General features: G+C 41.8%; 1 protein-coding gene across 1 annotated transcript in view; it reads left to right on the top strand.

Moving 5' to 3' along the window:
• The window catches only part of LOC137793796 (adhesion G-protein coupled receptor D2), a 72,121-nt gene that overhangs the window by 14,400 nt on the left and 34,029 nt on the right, over positions 1–23,692 (top strand). Inside the window, exon 19 of the mRNA XM_068590153.1 lies at positions 20,825–20,866. Coding sequence (XP_068446254.1) covers positions 20,825–20,866 — 42 coding nt within the window. The remainder of the gene's footprint in view (positions 1–20,824; positions 20,867–23,692) is intronic.

A 23,692-nucleotide genomic window follows, 5' to 3' on the forward strand; every position in this document is an offset into this window, starting at 1 on the left:
TAATTATGTTTCTGTTATGCATTCAGAGGTCAGCATTAGTTGTGTTGTTTGTGGCTCATCAGCGGTGATTCTCTGCTTTTAGTGCTGAAATTCAACGGGTCGTCTTTCCAAAAGTTTGGAAGAAGGAATATTTTTAGGCACTCTGCAGATAGATGGTAATATTCTAACACATTCTGCCTCCAGTAATATACCTGCAGGCATCATGTCTCTATTTGAATTTCCCCCCCTGCACTGCAGTGATGAGGGAGGAGGTGAGGGTCCAGATCCACCGCTGCGATCTGGACTCGTCTTCTAATCAAATGTATCTTTAATTGAGCTGTATATTTAACGAGAAAATCAATAGCGGCTTTAGCTGCAGTCCGATCATTAAGCAAGGCCCCTCGGTTGCCACGAATAGTTTCCCCCTCACATCTAATTATATTTTTTCCATGTCGACAGTAATTAATACTGAGAGATTTTCTGGATACGACTTCACGTGTTAACACATCGTATAGATCTTTATTCTGTTTCCTGCATTTCGTCTGTCTCCGTCCACCAGCTGCTGATGTTTTCCATTTGCCTGTTTCATTACGTCTCCTGGTCCGTTTCCTGTGTGTTAATCTGACTTTTTCACAGCCTGTTGGACTCTTTGGGGTTAATTGTAATCTTCAACAAGCAGCACAAGTTAAAGAGATGCTGATAGCGGGACTTGAACCTCCTTTTACGACCTCGTTCTCACATATTTCTTCTCAGTACAACATGAACGACACAGTTTTTTTTACGTTATGGCACATTGCTTATTCCAGCTGGTCAGAACATGCAGATCAATTCCTCAACAAAAAGCTAAAACAATGTGTTTTGTGAGGGTTGTCGGGTTGTGGGTCACTGCAGAGGTCCCAACCAGCTGCTCCGGCATGACACAGCGACATCATTTGTCTTCAGGCCTCAGCGGTCAGGACACAAAGGGAAACCCTGCCGGGCAGCAAGCTGCTCCAGTGACACGCTCTGTTCACCCCACGGCTCTGTGGTCTGCATGCAGCGACGCTCACGGTGTCAATCCTCAACATCCTGTGTGTTCTGGAGGACTTTCTGTACATTGCTGTGTGGTGGCGATGCTGTGGGCAGGACTGTTCCACTTCAGATTTGATTTAGTAACAATATTTTTGTCTTTTCTTTGCCTGATTAGCATTGATAGTGATAAAATAGCTTAAGCTACACAAATCCTTTTTCAAACTAAGTGGTAATGTCAAATGCAAGTTCACATGCAACTACACTTTACTTTACACCATGCCAAATAGATTTTTTTTAAGTATTTCTTTTCACCCGAAAGCTGATCGGGCCTGCAGAGCACGGGCCCAGGGGCTCAACGTTTCAGACTAAATGTCACTGAAAAACACTCAAAGAGACAAAAAGATGCAGAATGACTACAAAAAGAAAGCAAAAGATCCAGAGAGAGATGCATGAAGACGACAAAGAGACTCAAAGAGGTTAAACAACCATGAAGTCTGTCTGTCTGGCTTCTATGTCGGGAAGGTAATGAAGCCTTTTGTATGTCCAGGAGCTCATTGGCTCGTTACTCTTCTATTAGAAAGCCTGTGCAGGACGGGAGTAGTGACATTGCTGTGAAACCTGGTACAGAGATTTCTCAGGATTCTGGTGGATTTCGAGATCCCATGTCTTAAATCTCTCCACAGCTATAAGATACATCAACCTTTACCACAGACATCCATGGTTCCTAGAAGAAGTATTATAAAGATCTTGATGCCGTAACCTTCCATCTGGTCCCATCATTAGTGCCTATTAGCAAATGTTAGCATAGCGACACATTTCATTGATAAGTCAAACATTATACCAACTTAACATCACCGCTAGCATTATAATCTTGAGCATGTTAGCATGCAGATTACCTGAAAGCACAGCTGGGTTCAACAGATCTGTACATGTAGTGTCAGTGTTGTTGGAACGTGTTTTCCCTTTTTCTTAATGATGCAAAACATTAATTAGACTGCGCAGCACCACTGTCATATAGAGGCTCTTTAATGCTATTGATCCCTTCAAGAGAGAGAGAGAGTTCAAGATGGTCCCAACTCTATGGCTGCTCATAAAGATGATGACGTGTGTGAAACCTGAACAATAACGCATGCAAAACCCGAGCTGGTAGGCGGGAGATAAAAATACAAATAAAAATGCTCAAGTTTTTTTAGGAAATCGTTTTTTATCTGCAGCTGTTGTATTTTCAATGGGGCCAGCCAAAGCAACATAAAGCTTAAGCGGCAAGCCTTTACTGTTAAATCAATAAAACAGATAATGTTGACAAGCCTTTTCCATTGCACTCCCTCATGCCCTCCCCCTCACCCCCCACTCCTCTGTGCCCTCCATCCTGACAGCGCCGTCTGAAGTCTCTCTGCTTTTGTTGTTATTTCCCTCAATAGAGACCTGAGCGGGCCGCTTTGAGCAAATATACTGTGGACGCCGCATTAATGCATCTCGCTGCACCGGCCTCAGCAACCAGGGCTTTTGATTGTTCTTTGAGGTCCATTAACTGGAAGATGACGCTCAGTTTGTGTGTCGCAGCCTCCAGAAACTATTAAACTTCATCACTTATGCACAGAAGTTGTTTAAGTTGTTAAAATAAAACAAGAAGATTTATCATCGTGGTGCATGTTGGGGCATCGTGGTGCATGTAAAATTGCTCCCACACAAAACTGTATTTGTGTACTTTTGCGTTGGACAACATGAACGAGGTGCAGACAGAGTTTGGAGTCGACTAACTTTTTTACTCTGAGCCAGTAGTGTTTATGAACATCTTCACCATCAATACAGGCATGCCTCATCTGCTTCCTTATCAAGCTGGAAATAAATAGCACGGGGTGCTGTGTGTGTGTGTGTGTGTGTGTGTGTGTGTGTGTGTGTGTGTGTGTCTGAGTGGGAGAAAGGGGGAGGGGGGGGGCTCGTTGGGTGGCCCATAAATCGCTCCACCCTTCAACATCCAATCTCTGGGCAATGTCATTCAAAAGCCCCGCACTATCCATTACCTGCGTATAATAGGCTCCTGGCCATGCAGTGTCCATCTTATTATTAGCCCATAACTTTAAACTATCAATAACTTTGAGCTGCAGCAGGAGGATGGGGGGTAAAAGGAGGAGAGCGAGGACTGAAAGGAGAGAGGTGAGGAGAGTAAGAGAGTCAGAAAGACAATGTTAGGGTAGCGTTGGTCCTTGTGGTTTGTTTTGGGAACTTTGCAGGCGAGAACGTGTCCTTTTCCTTCCTGTTATGTCCGTTTCCTGCCTGCGGAGGGCAACCCTGTGCCTCGTCAATACAACGTGGAAACGCAGAGGAATCAATGAGAGGATTTAGCGGAGCCGTTTCATTCACATCGCATTAAGGTCTTTCATATCAGAAGAAGTGATGACAATGATGTTTTTGTGTCTCTCGTGAAACCGACAGGCTGGCGAGTGGTAATGAGACTTTACAGGCAATCAGCGAAGCTTTAGAAGTGACATTCATCATTTCACTCAGGGCTAAATATGACTCAGTAAATACACTGAATGAGTATGTGAATAATGCAGTAATTATATATTAGTTTAGTAAGTCAGAGTTTCAGAATAAAATGGTCCACATTGTTGAACTTTCTTCTCACCAGCTTGTCAAACTATTTTAATATGCGTGTTGTAAAAGAACAGCTCAGTTTTACAATAAACACACACATTTCATCAATTAGTATAATTATTTAACACGCTTTGAAAATATACAAACTGCTTTTTTGTTGTTGTTTTTTGTCGTACATACCATCAGTGGTTTATCTTCATTTGCATGAATGTACCTGTTGTTGAAAGTGTGTAAATAGTGTACTGGTTCAGACCCACAATAATGAAAAGAACAATTTTGTGTAAAAGTCGCCTTTTCCTTGAGGCCTGGATTCAAGTTAAAGCTTTAAAATGATGTTTCAATGCTGCCGCTGAAACAAATGCAGAAGCCCGTCTGCCACAAACACACACACACACTCACACACTCCTAGTGGAGCGTGACATCAGAGTGTATCCGCGCTATAGATGTGATCAATACAGTCTTGCTCTGCTTATTGATTTTTGCCATATGGGAGATTTGTTGTGTGAGTAAGCAACGCTTTCACAGCATCAGAAGCTGTTTCAGATGCAGCGATGCTTCTTTTTTCTCGGCCCTGTAGCTCAGTTACTACACAATAGTTTCTGTACGACGGGAGTCAGTGGTTCAATTCCCCGTTTAGCTCAAGAGGAGGAGAAGCTTGTTTTGTCAGTGAGATAAACTCCAGCGCAGTAACGTGCATGAGGCCGCGCTCGGACCCATTCCACTTGTTAAAGATGTCAAAACAGAAGCGATCTGCACGCTGAAGCCCTCAAACGTTTATAACAGCGAGGCCTTTGCAAGGCAAACACCCATGGAAAAGATATTATATTCATATGCACACGTTTCAGTTGGATGATGACGTAACACAATAACTACACTAAGACCAAACTCTGCTTATAAAAAAAGTCACAGTACTTAAAGATGTTTAAATCCCATATGCTTTTCTCTAAATGCCACCTGGAAATTATGTTTTTGTTGGTGTGTATTCATGCTAATATTTATGCTAATAATACATTTACAATTACTAAAGACATGCCTCTATTCGTATGATCCATCTTCATTCCAAGATGTTCACCTGTAGGAACCAGTGGTCTGTCCAGAGATTTTTTTATTCTGCTGTTATGCATATTTTTGTGCAAATAGAGTAAAAATAACAACATATCTGGGGCCAGATGATTCTCACTTGGAGCTCTTATTTAGGTGTTTAGGCCCTAACAGATGGTAGGCAGCAGTGAAAACTTTCCTATATACAATAAGTGGGAGAAAGTGTGCCCTTAATGTTACCTTGAGTCAACCTGCAGGTTTGAGGCTCTTGTAAAAGCCGGAGTGAAGCGTCTGCTTCCATGTTGTTGATCTGGAAAACTAAATAAATGGCGTGTAAGTGGATCTATAGTGGGGTCTCTGTTTTGCCTGACATTGGCACATATTAATCAGGTGGGATTTGAATTTGTTGTTGTTTCGTAGCAATGTGGTTCATACGTCCTAAAAAGCTGGAGCATCAAAAATATATTCCCCCCGCCCCTACAAATTATAATTTCAACCTTTTATCAAACAATAACCCCATGCTGTCCAATAAAGATGTCGAGAGAATTCTCTGGTAAATTGGCCGCGTAAGTAATACAAACATGTAGAGTGCAAAAGAAGAGAACAAACCAGAGGATGAAAAGAGGTTGTGACCGGTTTGTGCTGCGCGTTAGCCAAAAGTCTCCAAGGTGTGTGTGTGTGTGAGTGTGTGTGTGTGAGTGTGTGTGATCCTGCTCTTCCAATCCTGCAAGGACCATCTTGGATTGTTTTTATATAATGCCCTTTAAGTATTGCAACTGTGCGTTTGTGTGTGTGTGTGAGTGTGTGTGTGTGAGTGTGTGTGTGTGTGTGTGTGTGTGTGTGTGTGTGTGTGTGTGTGTGTGACCACTCGTCACCACTACCCACAACCCCCGAGGAGTTACAAGTTATTTTAATTTCTCATTTGGCAGGAGAAACATAAACAGTCCGTCGTGTTGACTTCTGGATAACCGGTTCATTCAAAGCTTTATTTTCCTGCTCTGCCTCTTCTTTACCGTGATGAAGCGAAGGCCTTCCCTCTATTTCAGGATTAATAATAAAACATATATACATCAAATGCATTGGCTGATATATTTTACCATTTACTTTTTCTTTTGTAATTTATTTAATACTCAGAAATGAGAAGGATCCCTCATGATATATTTGCTGACGGGGCTGAAAAGCCAATTAAATATGTAAATATGTTTTTGACCATCGTGAACATGACACCTCGCCACTGAAATATATATATATATATATATATATATATATATATATATATATATATATATATATATATATATATATATATATATATATAAATACACTAAATACATAAAGGTTAAAATGCACAGTGTGTGCTTGATGCATTAATAGTTACTTCTGAATAGTTTTTAGTTTGTTAAAATTAAAAAAATACAGCAGTAAATTAACAAGTAATTCATGCTTTATCAAACTAAACAAATATATGTTCTTACAGTAATAGTAGCCTTAGGTAAATACCAGAAATACATGCAGTTTATATATTTTAAAATACACAATGTTATAGAAATGATTGCAAATAATGCTTAAAGATTGCTTAAGGAAATATAAAAAAATACTTAATAAAACAGAAACTGCACGAGGATGATGAAAACTTTTAAGTTAATGTAGTCATAGGTAAAATCATGGAGATTTATTTATAAATCCATATTTTAATTAGTGTCTTGGATAATTATGAGGTGGGGTTGAAAAACAAACAAATAAATGCACGACATGATTGTTTGCGTTCCCATTGCCTGGGAAAATAACTTTCCCTTTGAAAACGAGTCCACTGTTTGCGTTGCATCTTCAATTACCAGCCGGCATTAAAACAATATTCAAACGGGAAACCAAGGTCAGCGCCGACTCCCACCACGCCGCTCTGAGATGGCACTTCTAATGAGGATGTAGCGCGGCTTTAAGCAGTGTATTTATAGTGTGTGTTGTCTCAACTTGTACTTATTTATTTCTCCTTTTTGCCTCTTTTCATCTTCAGCTGTATTTCTTTTTTAGTTTGATTAACATCAGAGCTCTGTTGAAGTGAATGTTCACCTCCACTGGAAGAGACGATGTCCTGCAAACCGGCTGAATCCAAGATATTAGCATCAAGGTGTGTTTTAAAGGAAAAGCCCTCGTAAATACGTTAAAACTAACTGAAAGGAAGTAAAGAGAAAGAAGCTGTTGAAGAAAAATCAAACTATATTTGCTTCTGTAAATATTAAGTCTGGGAGTGAAGAGACGGAGAAGCCAAAGTGAGCGAGCGGTGTCTGTAATTCAGAGGAGAAAGAACTGATTTTGGGTTTTGGGGGAGATGAAATACTATCAGAGAGATCAGTTTTTAACAACTGGCGTAGGAAAATAAAGCGGTGACAATAATAGTCTTCCTGTCAGAAGAGGCGAGAGAGTTCCTGTCGTTCTCGCCGACGCCCCTCAGGCCTCCTCGTGCTGGAGCTGCCGGCATTTATTTGCCTTAGAATTACCTGCAAGCTCAATTTTGTAATCGCCTGTGTCATAAGAAAGCAAAGCATCCCCTTTGGCCCTTCCTCGCATACCTGTGTGACTGCACACTCGTGTGTGTGTGTGTGTGTGTGTGTGAGAGAGAGAGAGTACTGTAATTTGCCGACTTATTGCACTCTTTAGTTTGTCTTTTCACGGGTTTGTTTCTATGATATTATGTGTGCTAGTGTGTGTAAATGCATGTCAGTGTGTTGTCCCATCAGCTGACTCCCACCTTCATGACCTCACCCTCCTCGTCCTCTCGCTTCAACCCACACAGGAACGACTGCGACACTCGAAAACGACCACAATCGAAAACAATGACCGTTCTATTTATAAGTCCACCGCCTTGCCTTTTGTATCGGCCGACACAACTCACACACAGACACACACAGACACACACACACAGCAGTGATGGCGGGCGGGGGCTCGGTTAGTCGTCGTCCTGGTTTCCTTTACTCTGCCACGTTGCAGCAGATCTGTAGATTTGCTCGGCTTTGATGTGTACTTTGTGGGTAATTAGTGAGAACTGGGTCAGCACAGGGCAAGAAAACCAAACCCTGTTGTTCTTCTAGAGGGTGGGAGGGTGGAGGGGGGGGGGGTAAATGAGGGTGGGGGGTGTAAAGGAGGGTGGGGGTCGAGGGTGTCGGGGGTTAAAAGGCTGTCAAATCTCAGTTCAGCTTTACATGAGAGACATTTTCTTTTCCCTGCGAGAGCAAATAAACGCCGCCGCCTCGCTTCTCTTTCTCCATTCATTCGATGTGGAAAATGTGATTTTGTTTCGCAGCTTTTTGTCCAGATAGATTTCAAATGAGTTGTAAACTGTTTCATGACAGTCTGCTGGTCTTGATTCTTATATTACTCAGTGTTTATGTTTTTTTTTAAATCATCAAATCTACCACAGAGTAAAGTTCATACCAGAAATACATAAAGTATGTATTTAAGAAATGTCATTAAATACTTTTGGTCTTTGGTTTTCTTGACAATAAGAATTAATGACATTTTTTTCCCGAAAAACAGTGTTACTGATCATTTATGAATGTATAAAGGGCAGCATGGTCAAAGAGTTTAATTTGATGTTTAGTCGCTATGATGACACCTTGGTAAGATGCATATTGCTGCGTGAATGATAATCAAATCCTTCTTTACTCGAACATGTGGAGGTTAAGTGGGGCAAGATGTGAAATATCATCCTTTGTTGAGAAGCAGCTGTCAAGAGCTTCAAGCACAAAGGACCTCACTGCAGAATAATCACAATAATCCTCATTAAACAACAGTTTCACAACAATTGTACAATATGAAGCACATACACACATCTTTTTAAATTAACATAAATTTAACAATGCAATAAATTGTAATTTCACTGCTCAAACAACAAATTTTTTGACAGTAATTCAATTTAAACATGACAAGGCCCCTTTAAAACGTTGATTTACGCCACTAACGTTACACAACCGTTAAGATTTCTACCTGTAAACATGAGCGGATCATTAAGAGGCCGCTGAGCACAATGCAGATCCAACGCAGAGGTGATTTATTGGATTGTTCGGAGGCGTCTGGGGCGCGAGACGTCTACCTCGTGTACTTCACTGCCATGACGGCATTGTGTAGAAGTAAACAAAACAGTGGCGCTGGGCGACGGGGAACAACAGCTCAGGCAGCAGGACACTGATTGGGATGTCCACGGTCTCCTCTGGCCTCTTGCCCTTCCTGCTGTGGCCCCCGGCTCGTCCCCGACAGAGACCCCCTGGGGTCACTTCCCATGCGTGTCAGCGCACATTCACACACACACTCTTCCCCGTGAGTGTTTACAGCCACATGCTGATTCCTATTAATCTGCTTCTTGTCGGGACGGAGGGGAGGGGAGGGTCCGGTCGGGTTTGTGCTGGACGGGGAGGCAGCTGTAGGTGGGTTCAACATTCACACACACACACACACACACACACACACACACACACACAACCTGAAAGCCCCGTCTGACAGATTGCACCAGGACTTTCTTTCTTACACTGAGCAGATGTGGTCTCCCACTTGTTTTCCTTAGTAATTATCCCTCATTAAGTGAAAGCATGTGCCAATCAAACAGCTCGGAGAGTGAGAGCAGGGCCCGGGCCAGGGCACCGAGAGGGATGGAGGGATGGAGGGAGGGATGGAGGGAGGGATGGAGACCTATAGCCTCATCTCCAGCTTGTTAAAGCACAGAGTCATTCAGAGTCATTACTAGATTAAAGGCGAGCCTCGCCGTGGTGCGAGTGAGCGCAGCAGCTGCAGCGCTGCCGCCATTACGGCTCATTTGACTTTCTAGTGGTTACAAATGTGATGATTATCACATTTAACACTTGCCACGTTCAATTAAAGCTTAACGCCATGGAGACGTTTCAATGTGATTATCCGCATTAGCATCAAGGCGTTTATTGGATTTACAATTTGATCAAGTCAACATTATTGCACCTCATTGACATTCAATACGGCTCTTTTTTCTTTTGGAAATATTGAAGTGCAATAAATATATAATTTATTTCTTGAAATTAACATCCAATGAAATGTCTTCCTGTATTGTGAACGTGTTGTATTTGTGGAAAACAGTCGTATCTTCACCCACAAGGGCCCGTTGTACATTAACAGTCAAATATCTAACGAGCCAAAGACACAGATAGTTTTCTTTTGAATTTTCAAAAGTGTAAAACAAAATTAGAACATGATGTCGTTAAAAAACGGTTGGTCTCTTGAATTGTTGGAAGGTAAATTATTGACATCATGACTCATGTTCTGCCCTCTAGTGGCCACAAAAAGCCAAACGCAGCTTTAAATCCACCACAGCGTCCCTCATGCGTCTGCTAAACCGAACATGGATGTGATCCTAATCGTGAAGTTTAGAAATATTGGGAAAGCAAAGAAAATCTTTTTTAATGCAAACTGTCAGATTCAGAGAGTTATCCTCTTTAAATCCGCTGAAATGACGGATGGACCTTTAATACCCGTGTGTCCGGCCATGCATCTCAGACGGTGACAAAAACACAAGTGATCCTCACAACGAGGGGGGAGGGGGGGCTGGGAGAAAGTCTCCTCCAAAAAATAAAAGAGAGGAAAAAAAATAAAAACGAAGATATATGAAGTCTTCATGTCGATGAACTACCATTCATTTTCACTTTGAAGCCCCGCGAGCCGTAGTGAAGTGTGATTGCATGTGACAGTCGCCGAGTCTGCCGGTTTATCATGATGGATACACACTGCCACCCTGGTGCTGCCGCGGCGCACAGGTACGCACATGCACACACGTGTGTACGCACGTACACACACACTTACATGGACACACACATTGGGGTTTAAGCAGGAGTGTGTTCAGGAACTCAGACACAGAACCAGACACACAACCTGAATGCAGAGACGAGGGTTCAGATCCTTTTATCAGGACTTCATTTGTCTTTCAGCCTCTTAAGCTACCGACAGTTTTCTGACTTTTCATTCACATTTGTGTAACCGTTTTGTTTCAGTCAAAATCAATTATTTCTGTTAAATGTTAAATAATATAAAAAATAAATCTAACAATGAAAGATTGAGCTGTATGAATATTACGAAGTGTTTAGTAGTTAGTTAAAACACTATACAGTGTTGTTGCTCATATTGAAAAGTAAGTATTATTAATGTCTCTCTCACCTCTACGGACACACACACACACGCTTCTTGATCTTGACATATGCCATTAACATCAGCTCGGCTCTCAGCTGGGAAGCGGGGGAGCAAACGCATCCCATAATGATACCCGGAGCAATCTTTTTCCTGTTTTGTACCCAAAAGAAACTTCCCTCAGACTTTGCATATTGCATCCATTTGTCATTGTTAGTCAAGGGCACTGCAACACGGTGTTGTCAGCGGTGCAATTTTAGATGTTCTGTTGAGTCCTTACTGTGTATGCGCACAGTATACGTGTGTGTGTGTGTGTGTGTGTATCTGTCAGGTGATTTTGTTTTTCATGCCGACGAATCTATGCATATGAATAACCGGACACATGGCACGCTGGCTCAAAAAGAATAAACTCAAGGGTAAATATACAGTCGTTGGCCGAGCAAAGCGCACACTGTTTATGCAAAAAGAGAAAAAAAGTGCCACATATTTGTTTCCACACGTTCGGCACGTTGTAAACTGAGGCTCTGTTGGCTAATTTATTTCCCACCACAGAACTCTTTGGCTGGATTGTGCATTCCTAACAATGCGATTAGTGCTTGTAGGTGGGAAGTCAGTGCAGGGGCTGGCATCGTGGTGGGTTAGTGTGTGTTAAGTGTGTGAAAACATGCCGTTTAATACCATCTGTCCTGAAGCTAGCGTCCGCTACCGCCTCCCACCAGAGTGCTAGCAGCAAGCTAGCAGCAGTTTAATAGAAATCCTCTGAGATTCCCAAATGAATAAACCTCACATTAAAACTGTTATCACCTTGTTTTTATGTTTCCTCTTCCCCTTGACCTTCTTTTTCTCGTACAGTTTTGCTTGTTAAACCATCACAGAGCTGGACTTTTGTGCAAAATACAGAATGAAAGATGTCGTGCATAATTCAGTCATTATGTCATTTGTACACACTGATTATTCATTTAGGGTGCAATCAGTATTTATAGAGTGCCGTCTGTTTGTACATTAAAGCACCTGTGTCCTCAGCATGCTGCATGGCGACGTAGCCGCAGGACGCTAATGCACGATGACGAGAGAAGAGGAGCCGTGAGTCAGTGTGTGAACGAACCCAAAGCAGCTTACTTTGTCTGTCATCATGCAGGTCAGCGAGGATCCTGCCATGTCATGACATACGAGGGTCTACTGATGCACATTAAAACCCACAGTGGTTATCGGAGAGTGCTTATACTTTAGCCGATCTGTTTTTTAAGCACTCAGACGCTCAGCGCCGATGCTATTTTCCGCTCTGACAGTCAAACGACAGTCAAAGCTTTTAATATCGTTACGTATTCCTCACTAAACCTTCAGAGCCAAACATAGATTGCAGGGCAGCCCTAATATCTGGTATCTGCTTGACTGCAGCATTTAAAATGGTAACTTGTAGGTTTACAAAGTGGAAGATTAGAACAGGAACGATACTCCGTTTTTACTTTTCATGTGTGTGTGTTGTCTGTACGTCGATGTATCTGGATGTGTGTGAGTTTAGGTGAAGTGTGTGAGGACTGTGGGACTTTTGCACCACTTGGTGTGGGAAGAGTTGCTGCTTGGGGACGATTGTATCCGGTTGAATTATTTCTTAACGTGCTTTTCAAGGGGATAATTTCCCACCTTCATTAATGTGGATGTCCAATCAGTGTTGATGGTAAACGAAGTCAATTGAAGCAATAAATTCCTCTGCGTGCTTTATTGATCTAGAAAGCCGGGTTCTCAGGCTCTTGTGCTCCAGCTCCTGATGCCTGGAGGGTCCCTCTCAACATGCACGCTTAATAAAGCTGCAACCTCTCCACCGCATGTCTTTGGTCAGCCACAACACTGAAGATCCTCCTCTTCTTCATGTCCGTCAAATTATGGCCCTGGATGCAGGAAGATAACAGGTGGAAGTTTCTCTTGAAGGCTTCTGTGTGCTGTACATGAACCGCTTGTTGACGGTTGATTCATTTATATTAACATATCAGACTGTGTGTATGTGTAGGATATGTTGGTGTCAGTAATTCAAGCAGCTTGTGTGTGTGTGTGTGTGTGTGTGTGTGTGTGTGTGTGTGTGTGTGTGTGTGTGTGTGTGTGTGTGTGTGTGTGTGTGTATATGTACAGTTTCTATAAACCGAACCCCCAGCTGCTGCTTCTCAGGACTTGTTCCCCTCCAACATTTTCTTCTTCTCTGTCAGTGGAAAGCTATGCAATTAGAAAAACACCCTGAGAGATTGACAGTGGGCTCACATCCAATTTGACAAGGGGCTCCGCTGAAAGGCCCTTTGGATACCTAAGTATTTTTAATTATGCAGCTCTTTGCACTTGCAGCGTGCTCACCCTCGCCAGTTCAAAGACGCCCGCTTTGACCCATGTGTTAAAAGTTTGTATCAGTTTTCCATGACTGTGTTTTGCTTGGCGCCTGAAACACGCGATCCTAAATTGTCTTGTTTAAAACCCAGTTTGTTTACAGTTCACACTCTTTCTCGTGCTTTACCCCCCAACCCCTCTCCCACCTTTGCATTACCACATGTGTGCAGTGTGATCAGGTTCAGGGTGTAGTTACACACTCCCAAATGGCCCGGTTTGTGTAAATGCCTCAGAATTGAGTTAATTTGAAAGAGAAAAAAATAAAATCTAAAAACATGTGTATTAGTAAACGGAAAGGTCCGACAGCACAAGTCGACCCGTCGCTCCGCCATCAGTCTGGTTTATTTAAACGTAGAAACAAGTAAAATGGAGCGCGCATCTGTTACTGCGGCGCTTCATCAATAACATTTGTCCGTCTGATGTAAAATCGATATGACAAACACTGACACAATGCCAGAGCAATGGCAAATGTGCCATCATTTGTCATCGACTGGCAATAAAGATATGTCAGAATTGATTTTAGCCCATTCCCCTCCCTCTCCCTCTCTCTCTCTCTCCACCTCTCCCCTCTATTCTTTGCTCTTTTGCAGTAGCGGTGATAGAAAAAAACAAATGAATGTTATTATGACTGAGGCATGGTCAGCCTTGCCAAACTCAATTAATATTGGAGCAACGGGCTGTAATGATTTCAGGTCCTGCGCGTTATGTTTTCATTGCCGGAGATGTTAAAAAGAAACAGAGGAGAAGAGGGATGGATCGCTGGGTTGATGTTTGGGTGGGTGTTCCCTCAGGGAAAGGTTTTGTTTTGGCCTCCGCTCGCTCAATATTTATATATATATATATATATATATATTTATATATATATATATATATATATATATATATATATATATATATATATATATATATATATATATATATACACACACACAGACATTTCTTCCAGATTTCTTTTCTTTTAATTATTTCTTTGAGTGTTTTGTGCTCTTCCATGAAATACATAATCTAACCTTGGATTGATGGCGTTTATGGATCCTCAATTCCTGTTCAGATTGGAGGGAAATGCCCAGTGTGTGTGTGTGTGTGTTTGTGTGTCCTTTTGTGGTGTGTTTTATTCTTGTGGGATGATGTTTTATTTTAATTAAAAGTTCTCTATACGACGATGAGAGCGAGCGCTCCCCCTGTTAGCACTGTTAGCGCTCTGTAAGCATGTGGAGGCAATATATATATATATATATATATATATATATATATATATATATATATATATATATATATATTATGCTTTAAAGATTGCAATTCAATTATTTTTTTTATTTTATTGTAATATTGTTGAATACAATGCTATTCTTATCCGCTAAATACAGAGCATTAAAGCTCATTATATGTGTTACTTATTAAAAACTAAAAACGTGAGATGATGAATTATTCCTTCATATTAAATGACAGGTGAAAATTGCATTACATTTATTTGTAAAGTTTCAAGTGGCCCGACAGTGTGTGTGTGTGTGTGTGTGTGTGTGTGTGTGTGTGCGCTCCGCTCTGTGTCCGCTGTGTGTATGTTTGTGTCAGGTTTGCCATCGCGGTTTGTTGCCGCTGGGTTGTGTGTACCCAAGTTGCGCCGGTGGTAGCGAGCAACATCTGTTTCGGGGTTGTTGTTCCTCTTGGCTGCTTTTCAATTGGATTTCCTCAAGCAGGGCCAAAAGCTGTCACCTCTGCCAGGCTCTGTTAGCAATCACCGCCGGCCCCTATATTAAGTAGGTGGTTCAGGGCTAAGCTAATAACTCTCTCTCCTCTCCTGAGCCATCACACACCAGCACTGGTGCTGCTGCCGGCCTCAGTGTGCGCCTGTGTGTGTGTGTGTGTGTGTGTGTGTGTGTGTGTGTTCCTCTGGAGCTGTACACCCTGTAGAGGCAGGCTGGCTTGGAGGTCCCCTCCTCAAAGTGACAACCCGGCTGACTGGATGTGTGTGTGGGAAAGAACCAGGGAGAGTCCTAATAGCTCTTCTCAAAGAATGACTGATTCTCTCCCTGTAATGTTGTACAACGGGACGGAAACAGGAAGAAAACCTCACCCTCACACACACACTTTATACTGTAATGCGTCATTGTTAGGAGAAGCAAATAAAGAGTTTAAAGACCCTGGATGGACCATGTGCTCTGTGCATTGTTTTGCAGCCAGTTTGTTCTTATTTGCTCGCAATTTATTTTACCAGCAATGTTAACTTTTGAGGTATTGGGATTCAAATTAAATTAAAATGATATAGTTCTCTCTTTGAAGATGTATAGCATTACTAGCTGCACATAAAATAAACACGGCGTAACATTTTTACATAGTTTATTATACATGCATGTGTTATGTATTGTACATTATATATTAAATACGATGGCTCCACTTCTGGCAATGTTATGCATGTTCATATTTACTTGAACCATTGCTTCAAATTCTGCATTTTTTACTTCTATCTGGTCACTTTATGGACTTAGATGTTTGATACCTGCATGAAAAGTTGCATCGAGTTCTTCGATGTTTGGTTGATATTTAGTTTTCCCACTGAAAGCATCAACGCGTGTCAACTCCTCTTGAGCTCAGCTGGGTGTTACGAAGCTTTTATTGGAAGGTATTTACCTCATCAAGCTGCCCCGGTGGCAGGCTGCCCGTCTGTCTGCCCGTCTGTCTGCCTTCATGTGGCGTTGCCAGCTCCTCCGGCCAGCTGGAGCCGTTACACCGAGCTGGATTTGAACTGCGGACCTGCAAAGTATCAACTCCTTGTTTCACAGCTTTGACAGACACTTTGATTTGACATGCCATGAGCAGTTAAAGTGAAAGTTATGTATACATGTTAATTAAACTGTTTATGCGTGGAGGGGTCAGAGACATTAGCAAACCCCAGCGCAGAAGTGTGAATTTCTTTTCTTTTCCCCCCATCGCAGCGTTTTAACCTCTTCTGTCTCTCGTTTCCGTAATGATTACCAGGTGCAAGGGGAGAATTTTTCCTCCCCTTTTTTCTGCCAAGTGGGGACGCAGATAGCTCTATTTGTGAAAAGTGTCTTTGTGTGTTTGAATTTGGGCCGGGGTATTTGACGTGGGGTTCAACTTCTTCAAATAGCGTTCATTTTTTGGCGTTGGGTGACGCTGAAGCCTGAACTTCTCTGAGAGGACGAGAGGCTGCGGTCCTGCCGAAAGTTGTCCAACCAATTTGAAAGGTGCCATTTGTGAAAAGCATCGCTATCTTGATTTTTGATGTCGGGTTAGACAATTATGAATATGTTTTGACACTGAGCAGAGCCTGAAGCGCTCCGAAAAACTGAACGAAACCTGTAGCTTACAATAACTCAGGAGTAAGAAAATACAGCCGTCTCCTTTATGAAAGGTTTTATTTAGACCTGCGATGCCAGGATGGAGTGAAACTTCTTATTTTTGGTGCCAATAGAGGAAAGTCCCTCGAGAAACTTAATTGCCTGGACCGGCCGACATTTTTGAAATTGTATGTTTGTAAAAGCTGAATTTACATCAATGTAAAGCTTGAGGTTTGAAAAGACAACGCCTGTGTTTTCACCCATTTACTACAAATTACTACAACTCATATAGACGTGCATTTCTAAGGAAGTAAACATTGAGCTTTAAACATCAAGGTGGCTAAACACAAAACACTGAAGACCTGTACATATTGTAATTGTTTTGGAAATAAATAATAAATAAACAGCAACTCAAATTCATAACCAAACAGGCCAAGAGATGAGGGGTCTCCGGCCACGACGCCTGTGTTAAGTGGCTTTTGTGAAATGTCTTGTTGGAGAGTCAAAGCGTTGCTTTTTGTGTCCATTAAATAAAAAAAAGAGCCTGGAGTTTCGATCACGCGCCGCTGGTTTGACGCTGAGGACGTCTTATTGGATGTGACCGACCGTGTCGGCTCCACGCATGACTCCAGCGAAACATTTCTTTTGATTAGTGGAGCTGATGAAATTATTACATTGTGTTCAGACATTGCAGAGACTGTCGATATGGAATTTAAGGATGGTTGCGGTTTATTTCGACCCGGTTTTGCCCATGAATGTGGTTATTTGTCGTTCTCTGACTCGTTGGTCCCTCCGCCGCTGTTTTGGGATCAAAGGAATACATTTTGACATGATTAATTAGCTCCATGGATCTAGCGTTATTAGCCTCATGCTAACTGCAGGATACCTGCACATGTTGACATGAATTATCAAAGGCTCAAAACATTAAAAATATATATATTTGCACAAATGTCGTCATAGCTCTGATTACTGTGCTATTGTTGACAATATACAGAAGTGTTAATCCATTATATTGCTGCTTTATATACCTTAAATCATTACCCATCAGTTGTTTATTGTGTTTGTTTTTTAAAAATATGACTTTGATGTTTAATGAAAATCAAAGCATTGCATTTTGTTGTACATGAACGATGCTTCAATATGAATATGGAGGATAAGAATTGGATCCTGACGGCTTCAATCAGGTCCTCTCTCTCAAACTTAACAAAATAACACAATACCTGTAAATCTAAACAGGCCTGATGGAATAAGAACTTCATTTGCAAAAGATCTCAAACTTTTGACGTTTAGGGAAACAAGCTTTCTAATTAAATGTATATTTCCACGTATGTTGGCGCTATTAAATAACATTTACACAACCACTGCAACTAAACCTTCATTATTAGTGTTACTAATGTTTGATGGAGTGACTTGATGCTTCTTGAAGAGGAGGAAACCAGCACGAGGGTTAGATCCACATTATCCGGGTTTAATTGACTTGACTTAGTTTGTGTAAGTAAATCGATGGCTGACTTTGATTTGTTCTTCCTGCGTCTCATTTCAACAAATGCTATTTTCTGTCTCTGTGAACGTTAGCAGAGAACATTCCTCTGGGGTAATAATGTTTTTGGTCAAACACAGTGTTTGTTGCCTTTAACTTTTTAAACATACAATTGTTCCCTAATTAGCTGGATGCTAATTAATTTATGCTCCCGTGTTTGATGTACAGTACAGCAATACTTTGAAAGCAACTGCATCATTTCTTTGCATAAATTTGTTGCATTCGCCGTCGAGTTCAAAAGAAACAGGACTGGCTTTAGAAAAGCACACGTGCATTTAAATAACGCGGCCCATTTTTCATCTGTTTGTTTTTAGCGGGAATATTAATGAATTAACATTTTAAACAATCCATCATTATTGTTTGTGCTGCCATTTATTTTTAACTCAATTATAATTTAATAGATCATTTTTCCTAATGTGCACAGTATGTTTTCCCCACTTTGTTCACTACACAACAAAAGATGATTTACAAATAAGAGGAATGATCAAAAACATGATAATCAAATTTCAACAATAAGTTGGAAATTGCAATTCTAATGCAATACAATAGAGTCTGTGTTGCAAATTAACCACCCACTGTCTATTATTGTGTGTGTGTGAGCTCATGTGTGTGTGTGTGAGAGAGAGAAGAGCGGATTACACAACAGTGTGTTATGATGAACGATGTACAATGTGCATTACTGTTTTAAAGATGGACACTATAGGTTGTGATTGTACTTAACTTTCAAGAAAAAAGCACATTTTATCTTGAAGGTGTCATACTCCAAGTAAAAACTTTCAAACTACTTTTTCTTCTTTAATTGAATACTTAAAATGTATTTATTACTGTCAGCCTAACTCATATACAAAAAGGACAAAGAAGACAACTTCCTTTGGGTTGAATTCAAAAACAAGAGTAGCAGAAGGATCTATTTTATGAAGAGTTTGTTTTGTTTGCCCTGTGATATACAAACAAAAACACATGTGGCGTTAAAAGGTTCATCATCTCTGGCAGGACGAGGCTGATTACTGGAATCTAACAATATTTACTTGTGTTGGTCATCAGGAGGATTTAGTGAAAAGAGTCAGAAGTTCTCATGTTTTCAAAGTGAGGACAGCTTCTTTACTCAAAAACAGCATTTTAGCTGCAGAAGACAAAGCTGATAACTGAATAACGTTAAGAAAAATGATACCTAATAAAAATATGGACCCTTATTCACACGCTTGAAAAATACTATAATATCTGTTGCTTGAGAAAAAATTATCTGAAGCCAAAACATTTTGTGACATGATTGTTTTTTTTGTCAACTATTGGATATTTTGTGTTATTTGCTGAGTATGAATTATAAGATCTTCAGCTCTGGTCATCGCTAACGACCTCGACAATCCCATCACGCTCACGTTGAGCAGCAAGGATCTTTTATTTTTGTCTTCACAACATTACACGCAGTTGAAAGTAAGAAGCGGAGAAGATAAAATTGCCGCTCTGAGCTGTGAGCTCCCTTGTTCTGCCTGTTGTCTTCAGCGTGTCAGAGACCAGCGGGTTGTCAGTTTAAAGAGGATGGATGCCCTGAGATGTCAGCTGACAGCCCGACAGACAGGGCAATTCAGTCCCTGGAGGACAGCGGCGCAGCCAGCAGGAGGTGGATGGGCAGCGGCTCGGGCTAGAGGTCGCCGCCGCCGCCGCCGCCGTCGGCCTGTCACTCCGAATGGGCCCCAAATCATGTTGTCAATGGTGATGCATCGAGATCTCCCTCTGGCAAAAATTGGATGCTCCAAACTGGCCTTGATTGATGCGTTGTCCAGCTTGTGCCTGCCTGTCCTCAGGATGTGTCCTCACCTTCGTCTAAAGATGAAGCAACACAGACGCACAACTGAGCCCTGGAGGCGGGGAGAGAGATGCACTTTTTAAAAAAAGTTTTTTTTTGTGGTTTTAGCCAGACCCGTCGCGGACGCACTTGTGGGCTCGTCAAAGAATCTACTGTATCCATCAGCCTTGAAATTTATAGGATTTTACCTGCCTTTTCAGTTTCCTCAGTACATCTTTTGTGTCGCCGCTCAATCGGTGCTCTGAGGTTGTTGTTCTCACTGTTTCCATCGAGGCAACAGTATTACATTATGGCTCGAAGGCGAATGCACAGCTTGTACGTTCAATAGATGCCACAATGGATCGGAATGAAAAATAGATGTTTTTCGGTGACCAAAAGTGCAGCCTTTATGCATCCAAGGGCATGGTATTCTTGGGCCATGGGTACTAGCCGTGGAATTTTGTGAACATGAAATATCTTCTTTTATGTGTCATTTTTTTCATTATGCTCCCTCTGTCTCTCTCTTTCTCCGCTTTCCTCCAATGCTTTTCCTTGATAGCCTCGTCTGGCCTGAGTTGCTCTCTTTATGTGCCTGTGTGTGTCTTCAACATGTGTGTGTTCATGCTCTCTTTGTTTGCTCCTAATTTATTTGTGGCTGTTGCATATGCTTGTGAATACACAGACTTTGTTTGATTATATATATAAATATGTCTGAATTGGTATGTTTTTTTGCTCTTTGTGTGGGTTTCTGTGCAGGAGCATGAATCTAGGAGACAAAACAAACGGCCAATTTGGACTCTTTTAAGTCCGACATCTCCTGTTACTTTTCACCAAAGTGACTTCAGCTCTGTGTTGCCATGAAAGAGGAAAATAAAATCAACTTGATTTGTACATGTTGCTCCCTCTTTACCTTTACACTTTTGTTTTTCACTGGAAAATAAGAGATAAAACAACTGTAACAACTTTGTCCTCCTCTTTCTCTCTCCCTCTCTCTCCCTCTCCCTCTCTCTCTCTCCCCCTTTCTTTCTCTCACTCTTTCTTTGTCTGTGTTTGCAGGGCCTGTTCATCTTCCTGATATATGGGGTGTACAACACAGAGGTAAGTCTGCATTGTGTCTCAAGGCTGTCGGAGTGAATGAGAGAAATGACAAGTTTCTGATGGGCTCCTTGCTTAAACGCTGTGTGGATGGAGGGGTGTGTGTGTGTGTGTGTGAGACAGTACGAGTGTGTATGTGTGTGTGAACGCGTGTCTGTGGACGGGAGGAGGGATGGGAAGGAGGGGAGGCGACGTCGTTTCCACGCGAGCGTCCCACTGCCCTTCATGCTTGGACTAACTTATATGCATCCGAGTCCGACCATTAAACACTGACACGCCGCGCTTCTCAGCCGCTCATTCCTCACCCACATTGGCTAATATTTCACTGCCTCTTTAAGTTTTTTAACTCACGGCCCTCCATTTAGCATCCTGACAAAGCCTTCTGGCCGCGGCTTCGCGGGGGCCCCGAGCGGTAACCGTGCTAGGACAAAAAAAAATAAAAGCAATATGCAACCAACAATATGCAGCGAAGGAGGACATATTGTATAGAGATGCTGCTTTATTACCATTTAGATATGCCGCAGCTGGAGGGTTTGGTTGAGCGGCGAGACACAGAGAGAAACCATTTAATGGATGAGACTCAAGTCATGAAAATCACTCTTGGTCAAACGTGGCTCTTCGTCTATGTAAATAGGGTTAACTTTAAAGGTGCATGCATGATATTCATCTTTGCACTGTTTTTCGAAACTTGTGCTTTATTTTTCATGTTTAATCTCTTCCCATTGAGAACTTTGAGGAGAAAGGAGACATCTGCCTCAACAATGCAAATAAACAGATCGAACATAAGATGCAGAAGTCTATATTCAAAATAGTATTTCAGCCAAGTACACAGTTTTTTGGAGAAACATACACAATTTGATGTATAAAAAGATAGTTGATATATAAGATATGTAAATCTAACCGACGAGTCTTCAGTTGTGATGAATACAAACATACTTTATCTTTTCATTTGCTTGTTGCTTGGACTCAATGAACAAGGTCATAGTCACTGAATACTATACGAGCAGCTTTTTTTTAACATAGTTATACAATACCCATCTCTTTAAAGTATTATGATTAATATAAGTACTAAACCAGCTGAACCTCTTCTCCGATGATTTCTTTTTTTTTTTTTTTGGGTCCCACTATTGAAGAGGACATCTTGCATGAAACATTTGCATTTCCTGTCCTTTGTTATTTCCCATTTTTCTCTTTCCTTTCATCCTCCGTGTCTTCTGCAGAGCATGAAGAGCCGTCCCTGAGTCAGAGGCGATGCGCCGACAATGCAGAGCCAAGGAGGGTTGACCTCTTGCTCTGTAAAATAAATCCACACAGCGTTCCTGCTTAAGTGGCTTTTTTTAGTGCCTGGGAATTCATTTTCACTGCCCTTGACCATGGGAGCAGCTCATGTACATGTTCCGCTTTTCAAAAGGGCCACACTTCTCTGTTAACATTTTTTATTTTTTTAAACCGAGATTTTGGCATCATTCAGATCTACACATTTCTGTCTTTGTCCTCTGAACCCTTCGTACCTTTCTGCAGCGCTCACTTGGTTCTCTCCGACCTGCTCAACCTTTTGTTTTGTGTGTGGCGCACACACCTCAGGGTTCACACTCCCTGATACCTGAAAGGAAATATATGATTAACACAAAAAACACTGAGGGAAAAGCTAAATGTGAGACAGGAAGCGTCCAGCTCTGTCTTCATTGAGGCTCAGCCGCTTGTATCACACACATCCTTCCATCTCGAGTGAGGAAACAACTTTGCAAAGTCGCCGTCAGTTGTTAACCAACCATCCTACGGCGAAGACGTTTTACTTTGATACGCTAACGAAAGGTGTTGAATTAGCGAGTGCCTCAAAGTCAGAACATGCTCCGTTCAGGAGGCCGGTCTCCAGGCTCAATAATTACCAATATGGCATGAAAGACAGACTGCGTCGGCTGCTATTGCTCTCAAAATGCACCGTTTTAATTGCTAATTACCTGACAATAGCTTTCCATTATTCATAGCAATTAGCTTTTCCTTGGTGGTCACCTTGTAACGCCGCGCTTTGATGACCTTTTATTTCCATCAGCTCCAAGGATGTCGGCAGGTGTTGTTGGGCGTGCTGCTTTCATATGCTAATCGCTTTGCGCCCATTTACATGGGGAACCACGCTTTGCATCATTTGAAACCTTGAGTGCGCGCAAAACCCCTTAAACACATAACGATCATCTAAAACAATGCCCTTCCCCTCATTGTCAAATGATTAATTAAGTTGTGTCATGTAATTGCCTCAGCACGCCGGCCGCTTTTGATATCAATGAAATCCCAAGGACTTACTTTACCCTATTAGATCGCGTTAAGACGTCGTCTCTCCAACATCTGCATCGCGTCGAAGGCCTCCTGCGCATCTTGTCAGAAATAATAGGAGGATTTTGGAAACATGACGCCGGTGCTGTTGATTTTGCGCTGTCACAAGACTCGGGCTCTCTTCATTATGTGGCCCTTCAGCGTTGGTATATATGCAAAACATCCTCTGTGTACACACGCCGTCTTTGAGACTGTGTGTGTGTGTGTGTGTGTGTTCAGTGTGGTGTCATAATTTATAACACGCTGCGACTTAATGAAGCCATAAGCCATAATGCATATTCACTAACGTGGTGGGCTGGGACGGGCTGTAGTGATGAGTGCCCATCCGCTACAAATTTACAGTGAGCGCTGACAATGTACACACACACACACACACACACACACACACACACACACACACACACACACACACACACACACACACACATTCCTCTAAAGTGCCAGAGGCTGTTCATAGAAGACTTCATCCCACTTAACTGAAAACACACGGAGTAATTT

The sequence above is a fragment of the Clinocottus analis genome, unplaced genomic scaffold (assembly GCF_023055335.1).
Source record: "Clinocottus analis isolate CAN_PGR_092001 unplaced genomic scaffold, fCliAna1.0.p SCAF_23, whole genome shotgun sequence".
Lineage (NCBI taxonomy): Eukaryota > Metazoa > Chordata > Actinopteri > Perciformes > Cottidae > Clinocottus > Clinocottus analis.